The sequence below is a fragment of the Podarcis muralis genome, chromosome 11 (assembly GCF_964188315.1).
Source record: "Podarcis muralis chromosome 11, rPodMur119.hap1.1, whole genome shotgun sequence".
Classification (NCBI taxonomy): Eukaryota; Metazoa; Chordata; class Lepidosauria; order Squamata; family Lacertidae; genus Podarcis; species Podarcis muralis.
In genome coordinates, this window is record NC_135665.1 from 50043917 (window position 1) to 50066833 (window position 22917).

The window sequence follows — 22917 nt, forward strand, 5'->3', positions numbered from 1 at the left end:
GCGGCCTCAAGCCACCCCTTCCAGCGGGGGGCGGCGGCCGCTGCTCGGCTGCCATTGGTGGCGCGCGCGGACCTTAAAGTCCACCTCGCCCTCCGCGGCCTGCTGTTTCGGAGCGAGCGAGAGAGAGAGAGAGGATGGTCGCGGCTCGGCTCCGAGGGCCGCTCCTGGGCCAGAAGCCCCGCCTGGCCTGGCTCTGGGCGGGAAACAGGCCCGGCGCGGCGGGGGGAGGTAAGGGGCGGTGTCGGGGAGCGGGAAAGGCCGGAGGGGCTGCGGGGGTGGGTGGGAACGGCGCCCTCTGGCACAGCCGGAGAGCGGAGCTTTGCTCGCGCCTCAGCCCAGGAGCTTTTCTCGTTCCTCGGGGGGGGGAAGCAAGAGCGCGCCTCTGAGGGCGTGCAGAGCGCGCTCCCTCCGAGTAGCCATCCTTTGCGAGGCGGAGGTGAAGGGTTTACACAGCGGAAAGTGGTTTTGACGATTCGCCCCACCATGCGAAGGCGCCCTTCTTTCCCTCTCAGACAAGCGCGCGGAGGTCGCTCTCCAGACCCGCTCTTTGGCGTCGTCTGGGAAGGGGATGAGCGACTGGAAGCGCCTCAGCCCCCCAGAGAGCGTGGCTTTTGTTACCGCGGACTCGAAACGCCGCACCTACAGACACACCTCTCCTCTCCCCTTCAACGCGTACCGGCCAAGGGAGCCTCCTGCCGGCAGGGCGATTTGCACCCACGCGGCCCCGCTAGCGAAGGTGGCTGCCGAAGCCGACAGGTAGGAGGAGGTTTGGAGCCGGCGGTAAGGAGGACGCGCTTTTCCGCGCGCTGGCAGAGCCGGTTAATCTGCGGGACTCGCTGCCGCAGGAGAGACTGAGGGCCCGCTGCCTTAAATGCGGCTAAAGCCTAAGCGCGTTTACTGGGCAGTGAAAACGTGGCTGTATTGTGGAACCGCTTAGAGATTTTTTTTGAAATATTAAGCGGTATATAAATGCTCGGTATATATTGAGTGAGACATGCCCCCAGGTGTTTTGGGGGGGGGGGCAGATGCACAAGCAGACGGAACTCGCTTGCCTTTAACAGCCTTGTAGAAGAAGCATTTTCAGCAGGTGCTGAAATTCCCTCTTCTTCACAACTTATTAAAAGGTGCAGAAGCCCTGTCTTCTTTTGCATCTGGCCTGCTTTACTCTCAAGTGAATGTGCATTGTTGAATCATGGAACTGTAGGCATGGATGGGACCACGAGGATCCTCCAGTCCAACCCACTGCAACAGGGGAATGTTTTGCCCAACCTGGGGCTTAAACCCATGACTTTGAGATTAAGTTCCATGCTCTGCTGACTGAGCTATCCCAACTGAATTCAACATTACAGTTCATGGAGGATGCATATACAGTGGCACCTTGGGATGCGAACGGGATCCGTTCCAGAGCCCCGTTCGCATCCTGAATGGAACGTAAGACGCAACGGCGCGTCTGCGCGCGTGTGGGTCGCATTTCGACGCTTCTGCGCATGCGCGTGATGTCATTTTGAGCATCTGCTCATGCATGAGCAGCGAAACCCGGAAGTAATGCGCTCTGTTACTTCCAGGTTGCCGCAGAGCGCAACCCGAAAGCGCTCAACCTGAAGCACATTCAACCCGAGGTATGACTGTATATATACCTATCAACCAAAGCTAGTAGGTATGATGGCTGGTTGAAACCTCCATGTTCACCCCTTCAATACCAGGTGTTGGGGGCAGGGCAATGGCAGGAGTGTGGTAGTTGGACCAGTGTGATTTGGGGGGGCTTCAGAACTCCTGCTTCTCTGAAGCACTAGGAGGTCCAGCTCCAAGAGCCTTCTGGCGGTTCCTTCATTGCAAGAAGTGAGGTTACAGGGAACCAGGCAGAGAGCCTTCTCTATAGTGGCACCCACGCTGTGGAACGCCCTCCCACCAGATGTCAAGGCAATAAGCAACTGTCTGACTTTTAGAAGACATCTGAAGGCAGCCCTGTTTAGGGAGGTTTTTAATGTTTGATGCTTTACCATTTTTTAAAGTGCTGTAAGCCTCCCAGAGTGGCCGAGGATACCTAGCCAGATGGGCGGGTTGTAAATAATAATAATAATAATACACCCCAGAGTTTCACTTTCTTTTTTACATTTTGACTTTCCATGAAAACAACAGATCAGAATTAAATGGGGAAATAAAATGGGGCAGCATTTTGATAAGGAAGATGGCGTGTGGATGATGCGCAGAACTTGCATGCCTGAGCGGCACAAACTCTGAATTAAAGAATTCACATTGCCATCTAAAACCTTTCAGTCCAGAGCTTAAAATTACCTAACTTGTCCACTGCCCAAAGAGGTGGCATTTTTATAATGTGCATATTTGTAAAATTTGCAGGAGCTGCTTCTCCACATATCTAATGTACATCTCATCCCCTGACAACACTCCAAGCATACAAACTGCACCTGCTTTTCTAAGCCCACCCTGGTCTGCTGCAAGAAGGGAAAGAAGCAATTTTAGGGCCACCTTAGAGGATTCGTTCCACTTGAGGCCAAGAGCACTGTGTGCACAGGGTCATTCTGGTCCACATTGATTTGTGTTAGAACAGGCTTCCCCAGTGTGCTGGTCCCGTGGGTTTCCGTGAGGCGAGGTCCGAGTCCAGTCCAAGGTCAAGGGAGCAGTATTGAGACTGTCCATCAAAGCTGAAGCTGGGTCCAAGGCAGGGAGTTGGGTGAGGTCAGGAGATGGTGCAGACAGGAACTGGCTACCAACAACGTTGCTCCCACAACTTGGGACTGGGGCTGGCTGGCTTTTATCTGCCCCGAGGCATAGGGCGGCCCCAGTCCACAGGTGACTCACCTCTCCTGGCCTGGAGGCAAGCACTCCTCCTGCGGGAACTTAGTTCCCTCTGCCTCTCTGTCTTGAGCCTCTGCAGCTCAGGAGAGGCTGGAGGGTTACTGGACCCAGGGGCTGAGAGTGGAGCACCTGCAGGCAATGGGTCCTCCATCACCTCAGGAGCCAGAGCAGATTCAGCTGGTGCCTGCACCTGAGGATCCAGCACAGGTGAGGACCCTTCAGGCTCAAGCCCTAGCCCCGGCTCAGTTGGTTCTGGAGGCGGGGAACCCTGTGCAGGCTGGGATTCCTCAGGTTCAACCTCCGAGTCCAAATCCCAGGCCATCACACCCAGCCTTGTTCCCTTCAGATGTTTTTGGCCTGCCACATCCCATCCTCCTTGAGCATTGGCCATGCTGGCAGGGGCTGATGGGAGAGGGAGTCTAATAACATCTGTAGACAGGGGAAGTCTGTGCTAGAAGAATGGTTTCTGATGCCAGTGTGGTACAGTGGGTGGGGTATTACACTTTGGACTTTGGTTCCATTCCTTGCTCAAGTGTAACACTTACCGTGACTTTAGGCCAGCCATTGCCAAGCCTGCTTCACAGTATCTCAGCAGGAAAAATGTTAAAGCTGCTTGTCACATGACTCTGGAATAAAATTAAATTGCACTTCAGAGGGTTACACTGATATGTGTGGATAATCCTAACGATTTGCATTTTTAAATTAGAGGTATACAGGCAACAGAAGCTGCAAAACTCTTGCCGCCTGCAATCAAAAATGCCTCCTTGTGGCTTTTTACCAGAAAAATATGAGGTAAGTGTGTGAGTTGCTAGTCCTGTTTGTGGGTGGATAGGGTTTGGAGGGCTTTGCTGTGTGCTAGTTCTCAGCAAGGTTCTGTGCACAATGCACAGGCAGAATATGCTTAATGCAGGCTAACTGTACAATCTTATTTGTGCCTATTTAGAAACAAGACCCACTGAGTTCAAAGGGGCTTACATTCCCATATAGGTGTACATAGATGTGCAGCCAGTGATGTGAGCTTTCTGGGAAGTTTCAAACTGGAAAATTCAGTTTGCATTGGAAATTTGTCTTGATGCCCTAGCATGTTTATTTTGCTTGTATTTAGTAAACCAAGCAAAAAACTTTGAAATGGGCATCCATTTAGTGTTACTAAGGAACATATGAAACTATCTATCTATCTATCTATCTATCTATCTATCTATCTATCTATCTATATCTCTATCTATCTATCTATCATCTATCTATCTATCTATTTATTTCAAAGCTGTACTATGTTGATACAAGCTGTTTACTCAACTGATTATGGTAGGGGTCAGTTCTCTACAATGGAAATAAATCTACAAATGCCTTTTTGTGCATCCTGCTTGCAGTCCTATCCCTATGAGCAGATGCTGAAGATCCGCAAGCAGAATGTGTCCCCTTCCTTGCTCACTTACTACAAGAAGCCACTGCTTATCCATCAGGGGCATATGCAGTGGGTGTTCGACTTGGAAGGACGTCGGTACCTTGATCTCTTTGCTGGAATTGCCACTGTTAGTGTTGGTCACTGCCACCCGTAAGTATGTGGTTAATCCCACTGTCTAATAATCTGCAAAATTCCACTAGCATGGTTACAGACCATGGCTAACAAGGGCTTATCCACACTTAACTTTTGCCCCACACTTTCTAAGCACAGGTAAGCACTTTCCCAGTCCATGTTTGAGCACTTCCCCCTCCCTTCCGCTTTCCCAATGGAAACCTGCTCTTGAATGCTGAATCGGAACAAACAGCAATTCAGGTTTTCCGCAGATGGACATGAGCATTAAAGAGTGGGCTTTCATGCGGGGCATGGACCAGAAAAGCACAGATTTGTGCCTAGAAAGCGCAGAGGAAAATTAGCATGAATGAGCCCTGAGTGTCATCTGCAGGCAAGCTGGGAATTTGCTTGGGTGCCACAGTGAATCTGGGCAGGTAGAGATGTCACAACTGCTCTTGTTACCATTGGCTTACCTACTGTGATGTCACAGAGGTGTACTGAGTAATTCTTGTTTAGTGGTGCCATGTAAATGTTGCCTTTCGAAAGGCACCTTTGTTCATGCTAATCAGCTTGAAGCTCTTCCATGAAAACTGACAGGTGATCCTTGCTGCTTATCACCTGTTACAGCTCTTGGGTGTGTTATGCATTACACAGAATTGTCTCAGGTGACACTTCTTGCATTTCATGGCCGTTTGGCCCCACTGTTGGTAGTTTTTCTCCTTTTACATGCGTGTGGATCAGGGGTCGGGGACCTTTGGCACTGCAGGTGTTAAAATCATAGAACTGTAGAGTTGGAAGGCACACCAAGGGTCATCTAGGTCAACCCCCTGCAATGCAGGAATCTCAACTAAAGCACCCATGACAGACGCCCATCCAACCTTAAGAGCCTCCAAGGGAGTCAGTTCCACTGTCAAACAGCTCTTACCAAACTATATAACTGTAACTCCCATCACTCCTACCAAGTATGGCCAGGAATTATGGGAATTGTCATCCAGCAACAGCTGGAGGACCAAAAGTTTGCAGTGCAATCCTACCTATATCTAGCCAGAAGCAAGCTTTAGCTGTAACTCCACCTTATCGCTGGGTTCTGAGATGGCAAAGCAATCTGGCAGGGTGCTGTATGTGCATCTGTAACTTCCTGAGTGCTCCCAGCTTGCGTTGCTGATGGAGAACTTGGCAAGAGTTCCATTGTTTTGGATGAGCTTAACAGGCTTCGCGGCTCCATACTTTTGGAAATAGAACCTCACGGCAGTGGCACTGCTTTTGCAATCGATCGTCACATTACTTCCTAGGATGACCTCTTTGTTGTGGCTCAGGGTGATGCTGGGTTTGGGTAAGCTGTGGTCCACAAAGGTTTCGCAATGAGAAGAGTTGCTGGAAACAGAGGGCATCACCCCAGTTGTCACTCTAGACTTGCTTTTTATGGGCAGGTACTTCCTCAGGCTGCCCACAGCTGTGTCCCATTCAGCTGCACTTTCTTCAACCAGTTCCAGGTACAGCAGGTTTGTTGAGTCTCCCTGGGATGGTGCCCTCTGTTTCCAGTAACTCTTCTCATTGCGAGACCTTTGTGGATCACAGCTTACCCAAACCCAGCATCCCCCTGAGCCACAACGAAGAGGTCATCCTGACCAATGACGATCGATTGCAAAAAGCAATGCCACTGCTGTGAGGTTCTATTTCCAAAAGCATGGAGTCGCAAAGCCTGTTCAGCTCATCCAAAACAATGGAACTCTTGCCAAGTTCTCCATCAGCAACGCAAGCTGGAAGTTACAGCTGCACATACAGTACCCTTCCAGATTGCTTTACCATCTCAGAAGCAAGCTTTATGCATCTGATGAAGCAAACTCTTGTCCATGAAATATTTCAGCTCAATATGATGCTACTGTTTGTTGGTATTGCATTTTTTAAGTTTCTGTATTGCACAGTGTTTCCTGGGTTGTTTATAAAAGGGCATAACAGCAACAGTTTCAAAGACTAGATTCTGTAGTTATGCTACAACAGATGAGCTCTGTGACTTTGCAGCAACATGTTGCTTATGTATCTGTTTATTGGGCTAAACTGTAGCCAACTAATATTTTGGTGCAATGCCATATCCACTTTATTTCATTACTTACTTACTGTAATGTATCACTTTTCTCATCCCAAGTGACCTCAAAACAGTTTACGCATAAACATGACCCTATGAAAAAAAATTACAGAGCACAGTAACAGTAATGTAGCAATAACAGAAGCACAAAACATCAATTCAAAACAAGCTTAAGGCTCAGCAATATTCCAACCAGTCTCAGAAAGCTAGAGAAACCGAATTTAAGCATCTTTTGCCTAAAGTAGCTGCTAACATACCCAAGGAAGAAATGTCAATTAAAAAACAAACAAACATAATATTATTAACTAACATATTAACAAATAATAACAATCACAATAAATTCAGAAAATAGTCTGTGCAACATATAGAAAGCAATACAGATTGCTAACCTAATTTAACAGCATGAAACTAAACTAAGTTTGCTATTAAAGGGGGTGGTGGTTTGGATCAAAACAAATTGGATCAAAGAGTTAAATAATCACATTTTTTCCCAAACACTCCCAGAAAGGTAACAGCAGCTGCCCAGAAACAGCTTGGTCGCTTGTGGCACACAAGCAGCCTCTATGCGCACGCAGCAATCCAGGAATATGGAGAGAAACTGGCCTCGTTGCTTCCAGCTCCCTTAAAGGTATGCTGAGTTGTACAGTGAGAAAATTCAGTTCGAAATGTGTGGGTTACAGTGATGCTCTGAGCTAGGAGGGTCAGTCAGGGATGCAAATCCATATTCCCCCCCCCCCCCATGAAAATATATGTATTTCAGAAGATATAGTGCAGGCATAGGCAAGCTCGGCCCTCTGGGTGTTTTTGGGACTACAATTCCCATCATCCCGGACCACTGGTCCTGCTAGCTAGGGATCATGGGAGTTGTAGGCCAAAAACATCTGGAGGGCCGAGTTTACCTATGCCTGAAATAGTGGAATTATAACCCTTGGGTGGTATTTAACTAAATAATTGCAAGAACAGATGACTTCCAAATGCACAGGGGGTTTTCCTACCCCTCCTGCCCCTGCATGCACCACAGACAATTCCCAAATCTACTCCAGAGGTTTGAGGGAAACCCCAGAACAGATTCAGGCAGCACACAGAGGGAGTGGTGCAGGAAAGTCCCATTGTGCAAGTAGAAGCCATTTTCCTCCTGGAATGAAGTACTTAAAGCTGCATTGAATACAATCCATGGTGTTTGTACTCTGCCAGATTGTTAACTGTGCATCAGAATAGATTTACACTTAACTTTGCTTCTCTTCTCCCTAAATCTTCATTCTGATGAATATCTTTGTTCTAGGTGATTTTCCTAACCAACAGTGGTTCGGAAGCCAACGACCTCGCCATGTTAATGGCAAGGGTTTTTACACGCAACTCTGACATCATTGGATTGAGGTAGCTATCGCACCTTGTATATTAGTTACTTGTTTTTATTTCATAAAATCCATGCACTGCTTGGTTGTAAGGAAACCTCAAAGTGATTTACACAAAGAATAAAACAATAAAATTATTGGTAAAAACAGTTAAAGGCAACAATTCAAGACATTAAAAAATTAAAATCAGCAATAAAATAAAAACATATTAAAACACACATCAACATTCTAGATATCTGGGTATGTTGTGATCTGCTTTTATGTTCCATATAGGGGTGAGCAGATTTCCCTTGTTCCATAACTAGGTTGGAGATATTTATGTCCAGATGTTCCTATCTGCCCTCTTCTGCTGCAATTTAATCTTTAATTCCCCTGAAACAAAGTACTGTTTGATCATGTATCTTCATCTACAGTGGTACCTCGGGTTACATACGCTTCAGGTTACATACGCTTCAGGTTACAGACTCCACTAACCCAGAAATAGTGCTTCAGGTTAAGAACTTTGCTTCAGGATAAGAACAGAAATCGTGCTCCGGCGGTGCGGCAGCAGCGGGAGGCCCCATTAGCTAAAGTGGTGCTTCAGGTTAAGAACAGTTTCAGGTTAAGTACGGACCTCTGGAACGAATTAAGTACTTAAGCCAAGGTACCACTGTATTTTTTCTAGAGTGTGTTGTGTTACTGGCTGACAATTCCTTTTTAAAACAGATTACTGGTCAACAGCCCAGAATGGCCCTCTAAATGGGACCTAATGTTTAGGATTCTTCTAATTTACTGAAAATTCATGCTTTCTTCTGGCATGCCTTGGAATAGCGAGATTCATACAGAAGTGAAAGAAGAGGGTCTTGCACCCATTCAAGATGCCAAAGGCTGCTGAACTAGCACAAACCCTGAACTGATCAGAGTCCCTCTAAGTTCAGCATGAAGCGTGGAGCAGGTGAAGTGATCTCTTACTTGGCCAAAACATGTTTTGAAACTCTTGAGTGTGAGCTCTTGAGTTGCATGGAACTCTTCCTGAACCACCGGTGTTCAAAGTAAGAAAATCAAGATAAAAAGATGTTAAATGCCCAGGTTGGTGCTAATTAAAAACATAAGAAAAGCACTACTGGGTTAGGCCAGTGGCCCATCTTGTCCAGCATCCTGTTTTCACAGTGGCCAACTAAATGCCTGTAAGCAAAACTTGAGTGCAAGAACATTCCCTCCTCTTGGTGTTTCGAGCAGCTGTATTTCAGAAACATACTGCCTCAAATGATGGAGGAAAAACATATCCACCGTGGTTAAGGGGTAAAGGGACCCCTGACCATTAGGTCCAGTCATGACCGACTCTGGGGTTGCGGTGCTCATCTCGCTTTATTAGCCGAGGGAGCCGGCGTTTAGCTTCCGGGTCATGTGGCTAGCATGACTAATCTGTTTCTGGCAAACCAGAGCAGCACACGGAAATGCCGTTTACCTTCCTGCCAGAGCGGTACCTATTTATCTACTTGTACTTTGATGTGCTTTCGAAGTGCTAGGTTGGCAGGAGCAGGGACCAAGCAATGGGAGCTCACCCCGTCGTGGGGATTCGAACCACCGACCTTCTGATCGGCAAGCCCTAGGCTCTGTGGTTTAACCCACAGCGCCAACCGTGTCCCCTCCACCATGGTTAGTAGACACTTATAGCCATTTCCTGTATGAATCTTCCTAATCCTCATTTCAAGTCATCCAGGTTGGTGGCCAGTGCTGCCTCTTGTGGCATCTCATTCCATAATTTATGTTCTGTGTACAGAAGTATATAATCTTCCAACATTCAGGTTCATTGGATGTCCCCAAGTTCTAGTGTTAATGAGGGATGGAGAAAAAACTTTCCTTCATCCACTTTCTCTATAGATGATTCCAAGCGCAATAGGCAACATTTTGCAATGCAAATTTATGCTTGCTGGTGCTTGCTAGTTGCTAGTGCAAACTTAGCAATTTTGTGTATTTAACATCCATCAACTTCAGATCAGTTTGGTAAAGACAAACCACTGAGAAGCCAGAAGGGTTGTTATCTCTGAGTACTGGTTGCTGAAGACGGTTTCTGTGCAGTTCAGAAGCTTGCCTTTCTTTTAATTATTCTAGTTTCTTTCTGATTTGTAAAGACGGTCGCAGGGAGATTAAGCAGAAGGGCTTGAAAGTGGTTGTGTTGGTTTTTTTCTACAGAGGAGGCTACCACGGGAGCAGCGCTTACACAATGGGCTTGTCATCTATTGGATGTTACAAACACGGAGTTGCCAATGGGCTTGGCTGCCAAAAGGTGAGGTTCTTGCTGCTTCCCTCCTCATTTCTTGCACAACAAACATCTTACTCTTCAAGTTGGTCCAGAGGCTGCCAATCTGCTACGGGCCAAGCTCAAAGAATTGGCACTGACATATAAGGCCACAAATAGCCCAGGACGAGGCTGTTTATCCTTTAGGCATCCAGTGAATTAATGCGGTCTGCAGAAGAGTTTCTCTGCCATAAGCCTCTACGTTGTATTTTTATTTTAAGATATCTGCTCCTTTCTGTGTTGTTTTTCACTGTCTTTTAGCTGCTTTATTGTGTCTTGTACATTGCCTTGAGAGGTGTGTGTGTGTGTGTGTGTGTGTGTGGAAGGCAATAAATAATAAAATAATAAAAATAAATAGAATACTAGACACTTTAATACAGTGTTTTCACTCTGGTAACAGAGAAGAGAATTATACCTCGTCTCCCTTTTTTTAATCAGACCTACATTCTGTAGGTATAGTATAGCAATGTGCAGTCTTCTGAGTTGCTGCAAGTTTTACAAAATGCACAATGAGAAATTTGCTCAATTTTCAATAAAAGGCAATACAGCTGGGTTGGTTATAAATACAGGTACCTTTTGATCACTTTTTCATGAAGAGTGAGCTTTCTGCTGGTGGCGGCCAAAATGTTTTGTATCTATGAAATTAGGCTGTACCAGCATTGTGATGAGTGCATATCTCAGATCAAAATGTGAAAAATAGCATAAAATCCTGACATAGCCAGTTAATCCCGTTGCAACACCTATATCTCTGTTGTGCTTTTCAGACAATGCTGCCTGACGTTTTTCGTGGTCCCTGGGGGGGAAGCCATTGTCGAGATTCTCCGGTGCAAACCATTCGAAAATGCACCTGTTCTGCAGGTTGTTTCAATGAGAGAGGCCTTGATTTTCAGAGGTGAAAGAGAATGACACCATGGTGGTTCGGTGCAGTAAACTGGATATGCCTAAGGCAGATGGACATCTGCAACCCTCTCATGCACAGCCAGACCATTAGTTCTGACAGCAGTTTTGCAAGGCAAATATCCTTTTAACTGTGGGTGTAGATTGAACTTCGCACCTCCTGCATGTAAAGTATCTCTCTCAGATATGATGGTAAAGGTAAAGGGACCCCTGACCATTAGGTCCAGTCGCAGATGACTCTGGGGTTGTGGCGCTCATCTCGCTTTACTGGCCGAGCGAGCCGGCATACAGCTTCCGGGTCATGTGGCCAGCATGACTAAGCCGCTTCTGGTGAACCAGAGCAGCGCACGGAAACACTGTTTACCTTCCCGCCAGAGTGGTACCTATTTATCTACTTGCACTTTGACTTGCTTTTGAACTGCTAGGTTGGATCTTTAAATATACCTTTATAAAAAAACCCGAAGCCTTTTTGCTGGGGATAATTGGAGAGGAAATCAAAAAGGAAGATCAAACACTCTTTCAGTACGCGACAGTGGCTGCTAGAACTCTAATAGCGCAGAATTGGAAGACATCAAAAATCCCAACTATAAACGAGTGGCAATCCAAACTATTTGATTATTTAGAATTGGCAAAAATGACACAGAAAATAAGAAATCAAAAAGACATAAAGTTTAACAAAGAATGGAATAAATTTATGACATACATGGAAACAGAGGTAAAAAATCTAAAAATCACAGTAGGTGTGACATAACACTTGTGATGTAAAGAGTTTTTTGAGGAAAAGAAACTGCAGATAAAAAATCATATAATATATTCTGAAACCGAGATGAAGGGAAGCCAATTAGTGTTGTGTGTTATTTAGTAAATGTAACCTAATTTGTTGGTATCTTATGTTAGGAGATGTTTTTTCTTTTTTTTCTTTATTATTATTTCTCTTTTTTATATATCTCTTTTTTTTGTGTATGTGTTATGTATGTTTCTTTCGTTTGTTTTAATGTTTGATGTAGCAAAACGAATTAAAATCAATTAAAAAAAAATGAACTGCTAGGTTGGCAGGAGCAGGGGAGCAATGGGAGCTCACCCCATCACGGGGATTTGAACCGCTGACCTTCTGATCGGCAAGTCCTAGGCTCTGTGGTTTAACTCACAGCGCCACCCGCGTCCCAAGATATGATTGTATTGACAGTGAAATCCAGACCTGAGAGCCGCTGGGATAAGTGAGTTTGGAATGGGTGGGTCTTGGGCTGAAGCTGAGCCACAGCTACTGCAACACAACTCCCTCACCCCATCTTTGCGGGGATGTGCCAGTGTAACTCTCTAGGCCAGCTCAGCCACCACAAGTCCCCTCCAAAGGGGGCATTCTGGGGGCAGGGCAAGTTGAAATTTACAGCATCAAGCTCTCCATCATAATTCCTTTAAAGCTGCTGCTCTTTGCTAAGTGTTTCATGCTGAGAATTGGGCACTTTGGAGAGCTGCCCTGAGGATAAAGGGGTGCTGGTGGACTGGGATTAAGTGTGAACAGTTGGCAAACGTGGATGGTGGCCAAACTCCCCCGATCCAATTCCAGTTGTGCTTTTAAAAGGTGCAAATGGGACCCGTGAAATGGGACTTCCTTCCAGGTATGTGTGTACACAGTCTGAGTTTGCTACTGCAAATTATGGATAGGTCATATATCAAATGGCTAATTAGATTTGGAAACAAGCTGATTTATGTGCAGTATATTTCCTCTAGGAGTAAGAACAGCTCTAGCTTTTGCCCCACTTGTTTTAGCTGCAGTCCTGTGGGTAATCTCTATTCATCTCAATGGGATTTACTTCTGAGCAGGCAGGCATAGGACTCTGCTGCTAGAGCTGAAAATTGGAAACAGAAGGGAAAATGGACGACATATGTGTCTTTGTATTCAGATTACATTAATTCTGCCAGCCTCTAGAGTATGGGCAATTAGATGCGGGTGGTTGGACCAACATAGGTTATTTAGATGTTACCAAAATGCATGGCAGGGACGTGGGTGGCGCTGTGGACTAAACCACAGAGCCTAGGGCTTGCTGATCAGAAGGTTGGCGGTTTGAATCCCCGCGACGGGGTGAGCTCCCGTTGTTCGGTCCCTGCTCCTGCCAACCTAGCAGTTCGAAAGCACGTCAAAGTGCAAGTAGATAAATAGGTACTGCTCTGGCGGGAAGGTAAACAGTGTTTCTGTGTGCTGCTCTGGTTCACCAGAAGCGGCTTAGTCATGCTGGCCACAAGACCCGGAAGCTGTTTGAGGACAAACGCCGGCTCCCTCGGCCTATAGAGCAAGATGAGCGCCGCAACCCCAGAGTCGTCCGTGACTGGACCTAATGGTCAGGGGTACCTTTACCTTTTAAAATGCATGGTGGATGGTTTATTTTTATAAAAGCAGCATTAGAAGCCACCCTTGGCCTCTATTGCATGTGAATGGTTTGTTCTCCCTCCCCATCCTCTCGATACAGGCACTTGCCATGCAAAAGACCAGTATATTGAGCAGCTCAAAGACACTCTCACGACTTGTGTTCCAAAGGCCATAGCTGGATTTATTGCTGAGCCAATTCAAGTAAGTGATTCCCTTTGTAGTAATAGCATGCAAGGTCAGTGGATTGGTTTGCACATAAGCCATGGTTTGTTTATCCCAAGGTGTTTTGTAATGGGCAAACCCAGCCCAGCAGAGTAACCATGTTTGTTTTCTGCCAGCAAACCAAGATGGTTTGTAGTTGGCTGACAAACCAAGGCTTGTTTTGTCTATGGTTTCTTATATCCAAACCTAACAGCCTTGCTTAATTTATGGTTACCAGGTTTTTTTCAATGAATCCGGGGATATTTCATTTCATTTCATTTCTGAATGAGGCAAAAGACCCTGGGCCCAAGCACACATGCATATTGTATAAAGGTGCAAAGCCTTTCTTTCACACCCTGTGAAACATAACTGCGCAGAGTTTTTAAAAAACTGGGCAACGGCTGCCCACCCGCAACCTCCGAGCCTCCTCCGATCAGTCAAAACAAAGGGGGAAGGGGGCAGGAGATCTGTACTGCCGGACATCCTCGGTTCCCTTTCGGCAGTGGCAGTCTCAGCAGCCCAGAGTCAGCCTGGTAGCACAGTTGGCTCTGGCTGGCTTCAGGAGCTGCTCGCTGCCATGGCGCCCGCCATTTTTCCTCGCTGGAAGTTCCGGCAAGGAAAAATGGCAGGCGCCATGGCAGCGAGCAGCAAGCAGCTCTTGAAGCCAGCCAGAGCCAACTGTGCTACCAGGCTGGCTCTGGGCTGCTGAGGCTACCGCTGCCATGTTTCCCGGGGACAGATTTGCAAATCTGGGGACATTCTGGGGACGGAATTTGTCCGGGGACAGATTTGCAAATCCGGGGACTGTCCCGGGATACCGGGGACATCTGGTAACCCTAGCTTAACTATGGTTTGTTTGGACTGCCACCTTCCTGCAGGGTGTCAACGGAACAGTTCAGTACCCCAAGGGATTCCTGAAAGAGGCTTTTCAGCTGGTGCGTGAAAAAGGTGGTGTGTGCATCGCAGATGAAGTGAGTACTTTGAACTTAACTTCCCCTATCCAAAGATTTATACACATCTGTTTTTAAAAAGCATATTGTGAAGGACATAGGAGTTACCTAGAATTCCTTTATTTCCATGGGAAATAACTTGGTGCATGAGAGAGTGAAGGATGTGTGATCGTGTGGGAACCTGGCCCCACCCATACGGGAGCAAAGTTCCTGACTCTTTTCCTCTGGAATAATGCAGCCTTTGGTCCCAAAAAGGTTGGATAAAACGGATTAGGCAGCTTTACAAAGCTGGGTATCTTCTCAGTGAGTAAAGTTTTTCTCCCTCTCATATAACACTAGAACCTGTGGATATCCAACAAAGCTGAATGTTGGAAAATTCAGGGCAGATAAAAGAAAGTCCTTCTTCATGCAGCACATAGTTAAACTATGGAATAATAATAATAATAATAATAATAATAATAATAATAATAATAATAAAAAAATTTATTATTTGTACCCCGCCCATCTGGCTGGGTTTCCCCAGCCACTCTGGGCAGCCTCCAACAAAGATGAAAAATACACAAAAATGTCACATATTAAAAACTTCCCTGAACAGGGCTGCCTTCAGATGTCTTCTGAATGTCAGGTAATTGTTTATCGCTTTGACATCTGATAGAACTCACTGCCACAGGATGCAATAATGGCAACCAGCTTGGATAACTTTTAAAGAGAATTAGATGAATTTGTGGAGAGAGAGAGAAATATCAGTGGCTACTTAGCCATGATGGCTATGCTCAGCCGCCACAGTTGGAGGCAATAATGCTCCGGAATACCTGTCGCTGGAAACAACAGGAGAGGAGAGTGCCCTTGTGCCGAAATCCACATTGCAAGTTTCTCTGGCCACTGGCTTGATCCAGCAGCCTCTTTGACAATTTTGCGGCATGCACCCTGGTATACACAGTTTCATGTGAGCCTTGCATGCACATACACAGTATATGTGACCCAGTTGCAGAGGATTCCTACAAGCTGGTATGTATGGCGAAATAACTGTGTGCTCATCACCTGTGGCAACGCACACACTGGGTGCACACAATTCTTCTACAGAAATGTTATCTGTGAAAGAAATCTGTATTGTGTGAACTACAAGCCCAAAACATACGAAGCAACTTTTTTTTTTTTAATAAAAGAATTCTTTGTTCTTTGAAGGTTCAGACGGGGTTTGGTCGAACAGGCAGCCATTTCTGGGGATTTGAAGGACACGATGTGGTTCCTGACATTGTCACCATGGCAAAGGGAATTGGCAACGGGTTTCCAATGGCAGCCGTTGTCAGTACAGCAGGTGCAAGTGACTTTCATACTTCAGATGTTAAAGTCTTGAATAATTGGGGTTTTAACAGGGCTCTCATGGCTGTTTGGTGAGAACGGACCTTTGCTTCTATGCTTTGTCTAGGGCAGTGGTTCCCAATTCTCAGTGCTTATGGACTACTTAACCATTTTCCCGCCTGTTGTAGGAATTGTAATGTGCTTTGCAATATGCCGGAGGATTTTTTAATTGTAATTTTATTGCTGCTTTTATTTTATATGTTGCATTTTAATGTAAGAAATAAAAAAAGCAATAGAGATACGACTAAAAAATCAGCATGATTATTCAATGCAGACATACCATTGGCAGGAATGAGACAGCAGTAAATCACACTGAGCAAGTTGAATTTAACTCTTTATTAGCAAAAACAGGATCTGCACCAGGGTGGGTGGGTAAGTCTTAATGAGCACAGCAACACATCACCGGTAGGTCTTGCCCCCATGAAGCAGTTGCAGAGACTGAAGGTCCCCACCTCCCCACAGCTGCCTAAGCCCCCTCCTCTCTGTGGTTTTCCCAAGCAATCTGAGACTGTGCCTGCTTGACGCTAACTTCTCCCTGCCCTTTTCATGCCTCTCCTGGTCCTGGAAGACCAGATGGGAGGGGAGCTTGTCATAGCAGGAGGGGGAGACATCCATACCTTCTCACCAGTCTGACTTATCTGTGCCTCTTGGTCTCCCTCCTCTGCTGCTTTCACTTCTGATTCTGGACTTCTCTCTGCCACAGACTCCCCCACCATGCTAAGCCCTGCTGCCTCTTCAGCTTCTGACACCACCACCTCCCAGTCCTCTTCCTCGGGCCACTCATTGACCACTAATTCCCGGGCTCTGTGCCTTCTTCCCTTGGGATCCCCAGCTGGTTCCTCCCACCATTCCTCTGCATCCAACCGGTCCATGACAACCACAGACCACCTGGATGAAGCTCAGTCCATGAACCACAGTTTGGGAACCCTTGCTCTAGAGCAGCGGTTCTCAACCTGTGGGTCCCCAGATGTTGCTGGACTACAACTCCCATCATCCTTGAGCTCTGTCCTTGCTAGCTAGGGGTGATGGGAGCTGTAATCCAACAACATCTGGGGACCCACAGGTTGAGAAAGGCTGCTCTAGAGCATCAGCTGCTGCCTTTAATAATTTACTATAATGTTTCAATTATGAATACTAGCATGCTTTGTTTTTCAGAGATTGCAGAAGCCTTGGCTCAAACCCTACATTTCAACACATTTGGAGGAAATCCTGTGGCCTGTGCAGTTGGATCTGCAGTTCTGGATGTAAGAAAATGACTGTGACTTGCATCTTTATCTATGGGGAACTGTAGCATATATGCCATTAGTCTTTCATCTTAACACTGCAGGACACCACCATCCTTAGGTTCTTCCAGACTGTCTCTGTGTTTTAGGTAAAGGTAAAGGGACCCCTGACCATTAGGTCCAGTTGTGACCGACTCTGGGGTTGCGGCGCTCATCTCGCTTTATTGGCCGAGGGAGCCGGCGTACAGCTTCCGGGTCATGTGGCCAGCATGACTAAGCCGCTTCTGGCAAACCAGAGCAGCACATGGAAACACTGTTTACCTTCCCGCTGGAATGGTACCTATTTATCTACTTGCACTTTGACGTGCTTTCAAACTGCTAGGTTGGCAGGAGCAGGGACCAAGCAATAGAGCTCACCCCATCACGGGGATTCGAACCGCTGACCTTCTGAGTGGCAAGTCCTAGGCTCTGTGGTTTAACCCACAGTGCCACCCGCATCCCCTATGTTTTAGGGAGGGATTTAATCACATTCTGGCAAATTCAGGAAGCGCCGTTAATATCTTGTGCAACAAACTCGCTTCCCAAGCAGATCAGATCTTTTGCAACAAGCGATGGGAAAATGCTCTGGAAACTGTGGGAGGACACTTGATTCAACAACGTCTAGGCTCCCTGTCCTTGTCTCATTTCCCCCTGGTATATTTAAGACAGGATTATCCGTATGTTCTGTGCAGCAGTTATTTACACTCATAGTAGTGGTGTATCAGATTAACTCCACATGCTGTTGCTTTCTTTAGAACTAAAAAGTGTCTGGCCAATGGTATTTCAGAGTATTTGGTGATTTCCTGCATGGCTTTTGTGTTCTCAGGCAATAGCAGAAGACGGCTTGCAGAAAAACAGCGAGGAGGTGGGGACTCGCCTCCTGTTAAAGCTGGCTAAGCTGCGCGATGAGTTTGAAATAGTCGGAGATGTCCGTGGCAAAGGACTTATGATTGGAATAGAGATGGTCAAGAATAAGGTCAGGAAGACACTTTGCGGGCCTGGAATGGTCTCTATCATGTTATAAGCAGCCTCGACGTATAGATCCGTCTTAGCTCTTGGGCTGTCACCACTAAAGGCCTACTATGGAGGCCACTAAAAATCACCCTCCAATTAATTGCATGGGCCTTCTCAGTGCCAGAGCTGCACTTTGTGGTTGGCGGACACTGATACGGGGGCTTGAAATTTGGCCACAGCTTTTATTGTTTGCACATTACAAATGATTAGTGAGTTGGAGATGTGGCAACTCATAGAATCATAGAGTGGGACCCTAAGGATCATCCGGTCCCAATGCAGGGATATTTAGCTGTCCCATTCAGGGATCAAACCTGCAATCTTGGCATTATCAACATCACACTCTAGCCAACTGAGCTACCTAGTTGTGTCTCTTCTTGCCTTGGTTTTGCCCAAGGAATATCTGGCTCTCTATGCCTTGTTTCATGCTCTACGTTGAGTTTCCTATGCTGTTGAAGCCTTGTGCCTCCCTGTGCAGACAGGCCAGGAGCTTGTCTCTTTTTTAGACGCTGCCCATATCTACAGCCCCTCCACACTCCACAGCTGCTAGCTAGATTACGGTGATGCTCTCTATGTGGGGCTTCCCTCACACTTGATCCGGGAGCCGCAGGCAGTGCAGAATGCTGCAGCCCGATTGCTGACAGGAGCGGGGCCTTGTCAGGGTTAGGGCGCTGACAATTTAACAGCTTCTGTCATGAAAGGTTTAAAATGAGGAATCAAATCAGGAAGACAGATCAGAACTTAGTTCTCTCTCAGTGACAGGAAACCTTTTCCTCCACCCAGATTTAAAACTTAAGTCCAGTGCCACCTAGTGGCTAAACGTAATAATGGCATAATCGATGTGAGTTCACTTCTGTTTGTGAGTTTCGGTTAAAAGAACCAGGAGAGGTGGAAGAAAACTAAGCTAACTTTTTTCTCCACAGGAGACTCGTCAGCCGCTTCCGGTTGAAGAGATAAACCAAATCATGGAAGATTGCAAAGATATGGGAGTGCTGATTGGGCGGGGAGGAATGTTTTTCCAGGTATTCTTATATATATGTATATGATATATATAAATCCAAGATATATAGATACATTCAGTTTATAAAGAGAGGCAGCTGTAGCAGCAATGCCTCTCTTAGGTGTTGGATAAAAGCAAATGCCACTGGAAATGCAAAGCTGAGTGACTTTCTTTCACAGGAAAGCACAAACTCTGCACTGAGACATGAAATAATGAAACAGACACCAGTAGAAAATAGAGGTGTGCTTCACTCTACAAAAACACGGAGAGGGAAAAATCATTATTATTTTTTTTAGAAGGGACGGGAGTTGCTAAAGAACTGCATGCTTGCAGGTCAGAGTTAGTTAGTTTTTTAACCTGTGAACCCTAAATTCAGGAAAACTGTCTTATATCAGGGCAGATTCTATGTCCATCAAGCCCAGTATTGTCTGACTGGAAGCTGTTTTCCAGGGTCTCAGGCAGAGGCCTTTCCAAGAACCAGGTGCCTGATCTTTCTAACTGGAAAGCCCAGGGATTGAACCTGTTACTTCCTGCCTGAAAAGCAGAAGCGCATCGATCTGATTTTGCCAAGCAGAATTAAGGGCGCCACTGCTGGCGATTCAGGATTTGCTCAATGGCTGCATTTGCTTGGGGGTGGTTTGGTGTTCAGAATAAACACCTAAGAGCTGCCTACTGGATCCAACCAAGGCCTTTGATTTCCATCAAAGCCATGCTCCCGGTAGCTCATAAGGAGGGCAGGCAGGCAGATTTAACCTGGAAGTGAGCCCCATTGAATTCAATAGGCTTTACTTCGGAATAGATAACGTGGCTCCTTGAGAATGTCACTATTCTGCAGCAATTAAGGTTTGTGGTTTAAAGCGTTCTCTGTTCCCCGAGTGCAAAAGATCCGCTTTTGGGAAAGGGTTGGGACTTTTTCAGGTCTGGAAGCAGTGGAGAAAGGCATTGGGAAGATACAGTGGTACCTCGGGTTAAGAACTTAATTTGTTCTGGAGGTCCGTTCTTAACCTGAAACTGGTCTTAACCTGAGGTACCACTTTAGCTAATGGGGCCTCCTGCTGCTGTCGCCGCACAATTTCTGTTCTCATCCTGAAGCAAAGTTCTTAACCCGAGGCACTATTTCTGGGTTAGTGGAGTCTGTAACCTGAAGCGTCTGTAACCTGAAGCACCTGTAACTTGAGGTACCACTGTATATGAACTCCCCATAGGTCAGATTGCCCTAGCAAGCCCACCCCTTCCCCCTCTTTGCCCAGAGTTCTCTAACAGCTCTGCTTAGCAAGAATTTCCCAGAGCTGTGCACTGGTAAAGTTAGAAATATTAGGCAACTGCAAGCTACATTAATAACGTGATTAGCATTCATGGTGCTAGAGCATCAGTAGAGAGGGAATTGAAGCCCACGGTCTTAGTAAATAAAATGACCCCTGTGTGGGGATTAGCAGTAGGGGGCTAAGGAAAGCATCCCCACTCCCTGCAATGCTAATTGACATGCATTATGTGTGTGTGTATATAAGATGGCAGCTGGGGAGAGAAAGCTTTGAATTTCCTCTCCTCCCCCCCCATACTGTGCTGCTGATGACTATCCCTACAACCTGGCATTTTATTTTTCCAAACTGCAGTGGCACGGTTGCCAATCAAAGCATTAACATAATTTGCAGTTAGGCCCTTGTGAGGCACTGTGTAGCAGCTGCCCAAAATAAATTGTTTAAAAGGCAGCAGTTAGGTGGCATGGTTTTTTTCATGCAAAAGGGTTCAATTGCCAACTAGGGGTGGGGAAAGATTGTCGCCTGAAACTCTGGGAAGCTTGCTGCCAGTCAGTGTAGGCAGCACTGGGCTAGATCTGACTTGGTTCAAAGCAACACCCTAGGCTCCCTCTCTCCTGTGTTTCCTGATTTCAGCCATTTTGTTTATTACTGAATCCAGCTTTCTACCGTATTTTTCGCTCCAAAAGACGCACCAGACCATAAGGCGCACCTAGTTTTGGGAGGAGGAAAACAAGAAAAAATTACTCTGAATCCCAGAAGCCAGAACAGCAAGAGGGCTCTGGCTTCTGGGATACCGTGTGTGGCTGTTCTGGCTTCTGGGATAACCGTGCCAAGCCTCTTCAGGGAAGCGGGATGAAGGCTCCCCTTGCCCGAAGAGGCTGCACACGGCTAAGGCAGAAGCCAGGACAGGCGCGTTGCTGAAGGGGCACTGCGCAGTTCTCCCTCTCTGAGAGGGAGAACTGCGTAGTGCCCCTTCAGCTAAGCTGGAGAAGGAACAGGAGACCCTTCTGTTCCTCCTCCGGCTTCGCAGGACAGGCGCTGCGCAGAGAGGGAGAGCTGTGCAGCGCCCCTTCAGCGAAGTAGGAGGAGGAACAGAAGGGGCTCTGTTCCTCCTCCTGCTTCGCTGAAGGGGCGCTGTGCAGCTCTACCTCTCTGCGCAGTGCCATTCGCTCCATAAGAAGCACTCACATTTCCCCTTACTTTTTAGGAGGAAAAAAGTGCGTCTTATGGAGCAAAAAATACGGTATATAGCGGCTTCCTCCCCACTCCTTTTTGTAGCAACTCCGATTTAGTAACCACAGTATGTATCCAGATATTTCTTTTTTTACTGCCAATTTAATGTGAGCTGTTCCGGTTCCCCCACCCCCCTCATTTCGGCTTCTTCCTCTTCCCAAGACGTTTAGAATCAAACCTCCGCTGTGCATCACTAAGGAAGACGCAGACTTCGCCCTGGGCGTTTTCCATGCCGCTTTAACAAGACACAGGGAAAGAACAGCAAAGGCAAAATAAGCACCCCATTCGCTGTCATGCTCAAGAACAAACACCCCTGAGATTGAACTGCCGCAGCTGGCAAATTGCAACCGGTTGACGCGTTTACCGTAGCAGCCCATTTGCTGCCCCAGCTTGTGCCACCTGAAGCCTTGGTAGTTGCAGCAAACCTCCCGAGCAACGAGATTTACGGTTTGTATAAATCGTCAGATGACCCAGTTTTTTTGGTCTTTCGATTTCCTTAAACGTATGTCAAGCTGCTTTGGTTTTATTTGAGATTCTCTGTGCTTTATAGATATATTTGTATAGATACCTTAGTATAGAAATGAAATAATAGTAATGCTGCTACCAGTCCCTAGAATGTGAGTGACAGCTGCCCTTCTTTAGGCAGCTGGGGGGCATCCAATTGGCACCTGCCCATTGGGGTCCCCATTCATTTTGTGGATTCAAGCAGTGCCTGTGTGGCTTCCCGCTCAGAAGCTGGGCAGCCAATGGTTTTAACACCCTTTAAAACAGCTGTCACCACTGTGGTGCCATCCAGATGTTTTGAACCCCCATCAGCTGGCAGGAGTTCCTAGTCTAAAACCTCTGGGGTGCACCAGGCTGGCAGAAGCCAATTTTAAACTGTAAATGGCATGGTTGGGACTCACCCCCATGTTGCAATAGCTACATCAGGACCAGAATTCACTTTTCCACATGTCTTATTAATTTAGCCTAGTTCTGAATGGTGTACAATGGTACCTCGGGTTAAGTACTTAATTCGTTCCGGAGGTCCGTTCTTAACCTGAAACTGTTCTTAACCTAAAGCACCACTTTAGCTAATGGGGCCTCCCACTGCTGCTGCGCCGTCGGAGCACGATTTCTGTTCTCATCCTGAAGCAAAGTTCTTAACCTGAAGCACTATTTCTGGGTTAGCGGAGTCTGTAACCTGAAGTGTATGTAACTCAAGGTACCACTGTATAAGGACGGGGGAGTCAAGGAAATGCTTTGAACAGCATGCACTAAAAATAAACTGCAGTGTACAGTAAAATAATTTATTGCTTCTTCCTGTACATGGCTTTCCT

General features: G+C 46.5%; 1 protein-coding gene across 2 annotated transcripts; it reads left to right on the forward strand.

The window, feature by feature from the left end:
• On the forward strand, positions 1-22886 carry AGXT2 (alanine--glyoxylate aminotransferase 2). 2 transcript variants are annotated; one of them, XM_028748803.2, is made up of 14 exons: positions 1-228; positions 3524-3609; positions 4188-4372; positions 6924-7047; positions 7702-7796; positions 9950-10043; positions 10820-10913; positions 13421-13521; positions 14400-14492; positions 15657-15789; positions 16989-17077; positions 17922-18071; positions 19030-19128; positions 21761-22886. In XM_028748803.2, exons 1-14 carry the CDS (start codon positions 135-137, stop codon positions 21872-21874), a joined length of 1551 nt encoding a protein of 516 aa, XP_028604636.2. In that variant the 5' UTR covers positions 1-134; the 3' UTR covers positions 21875-22886. The 2 variants fall into 2 exon arrangements, with proteins under 2 accessions (XP_028604636.2, XP_028604637.2); XM_028748804.2 differs by lacking the exon at positions 1-228 and adding an exon at positions 303-756.
• The last annotated feature ends 31 nt before the right edge of the window (positions 22887-22917 follow it).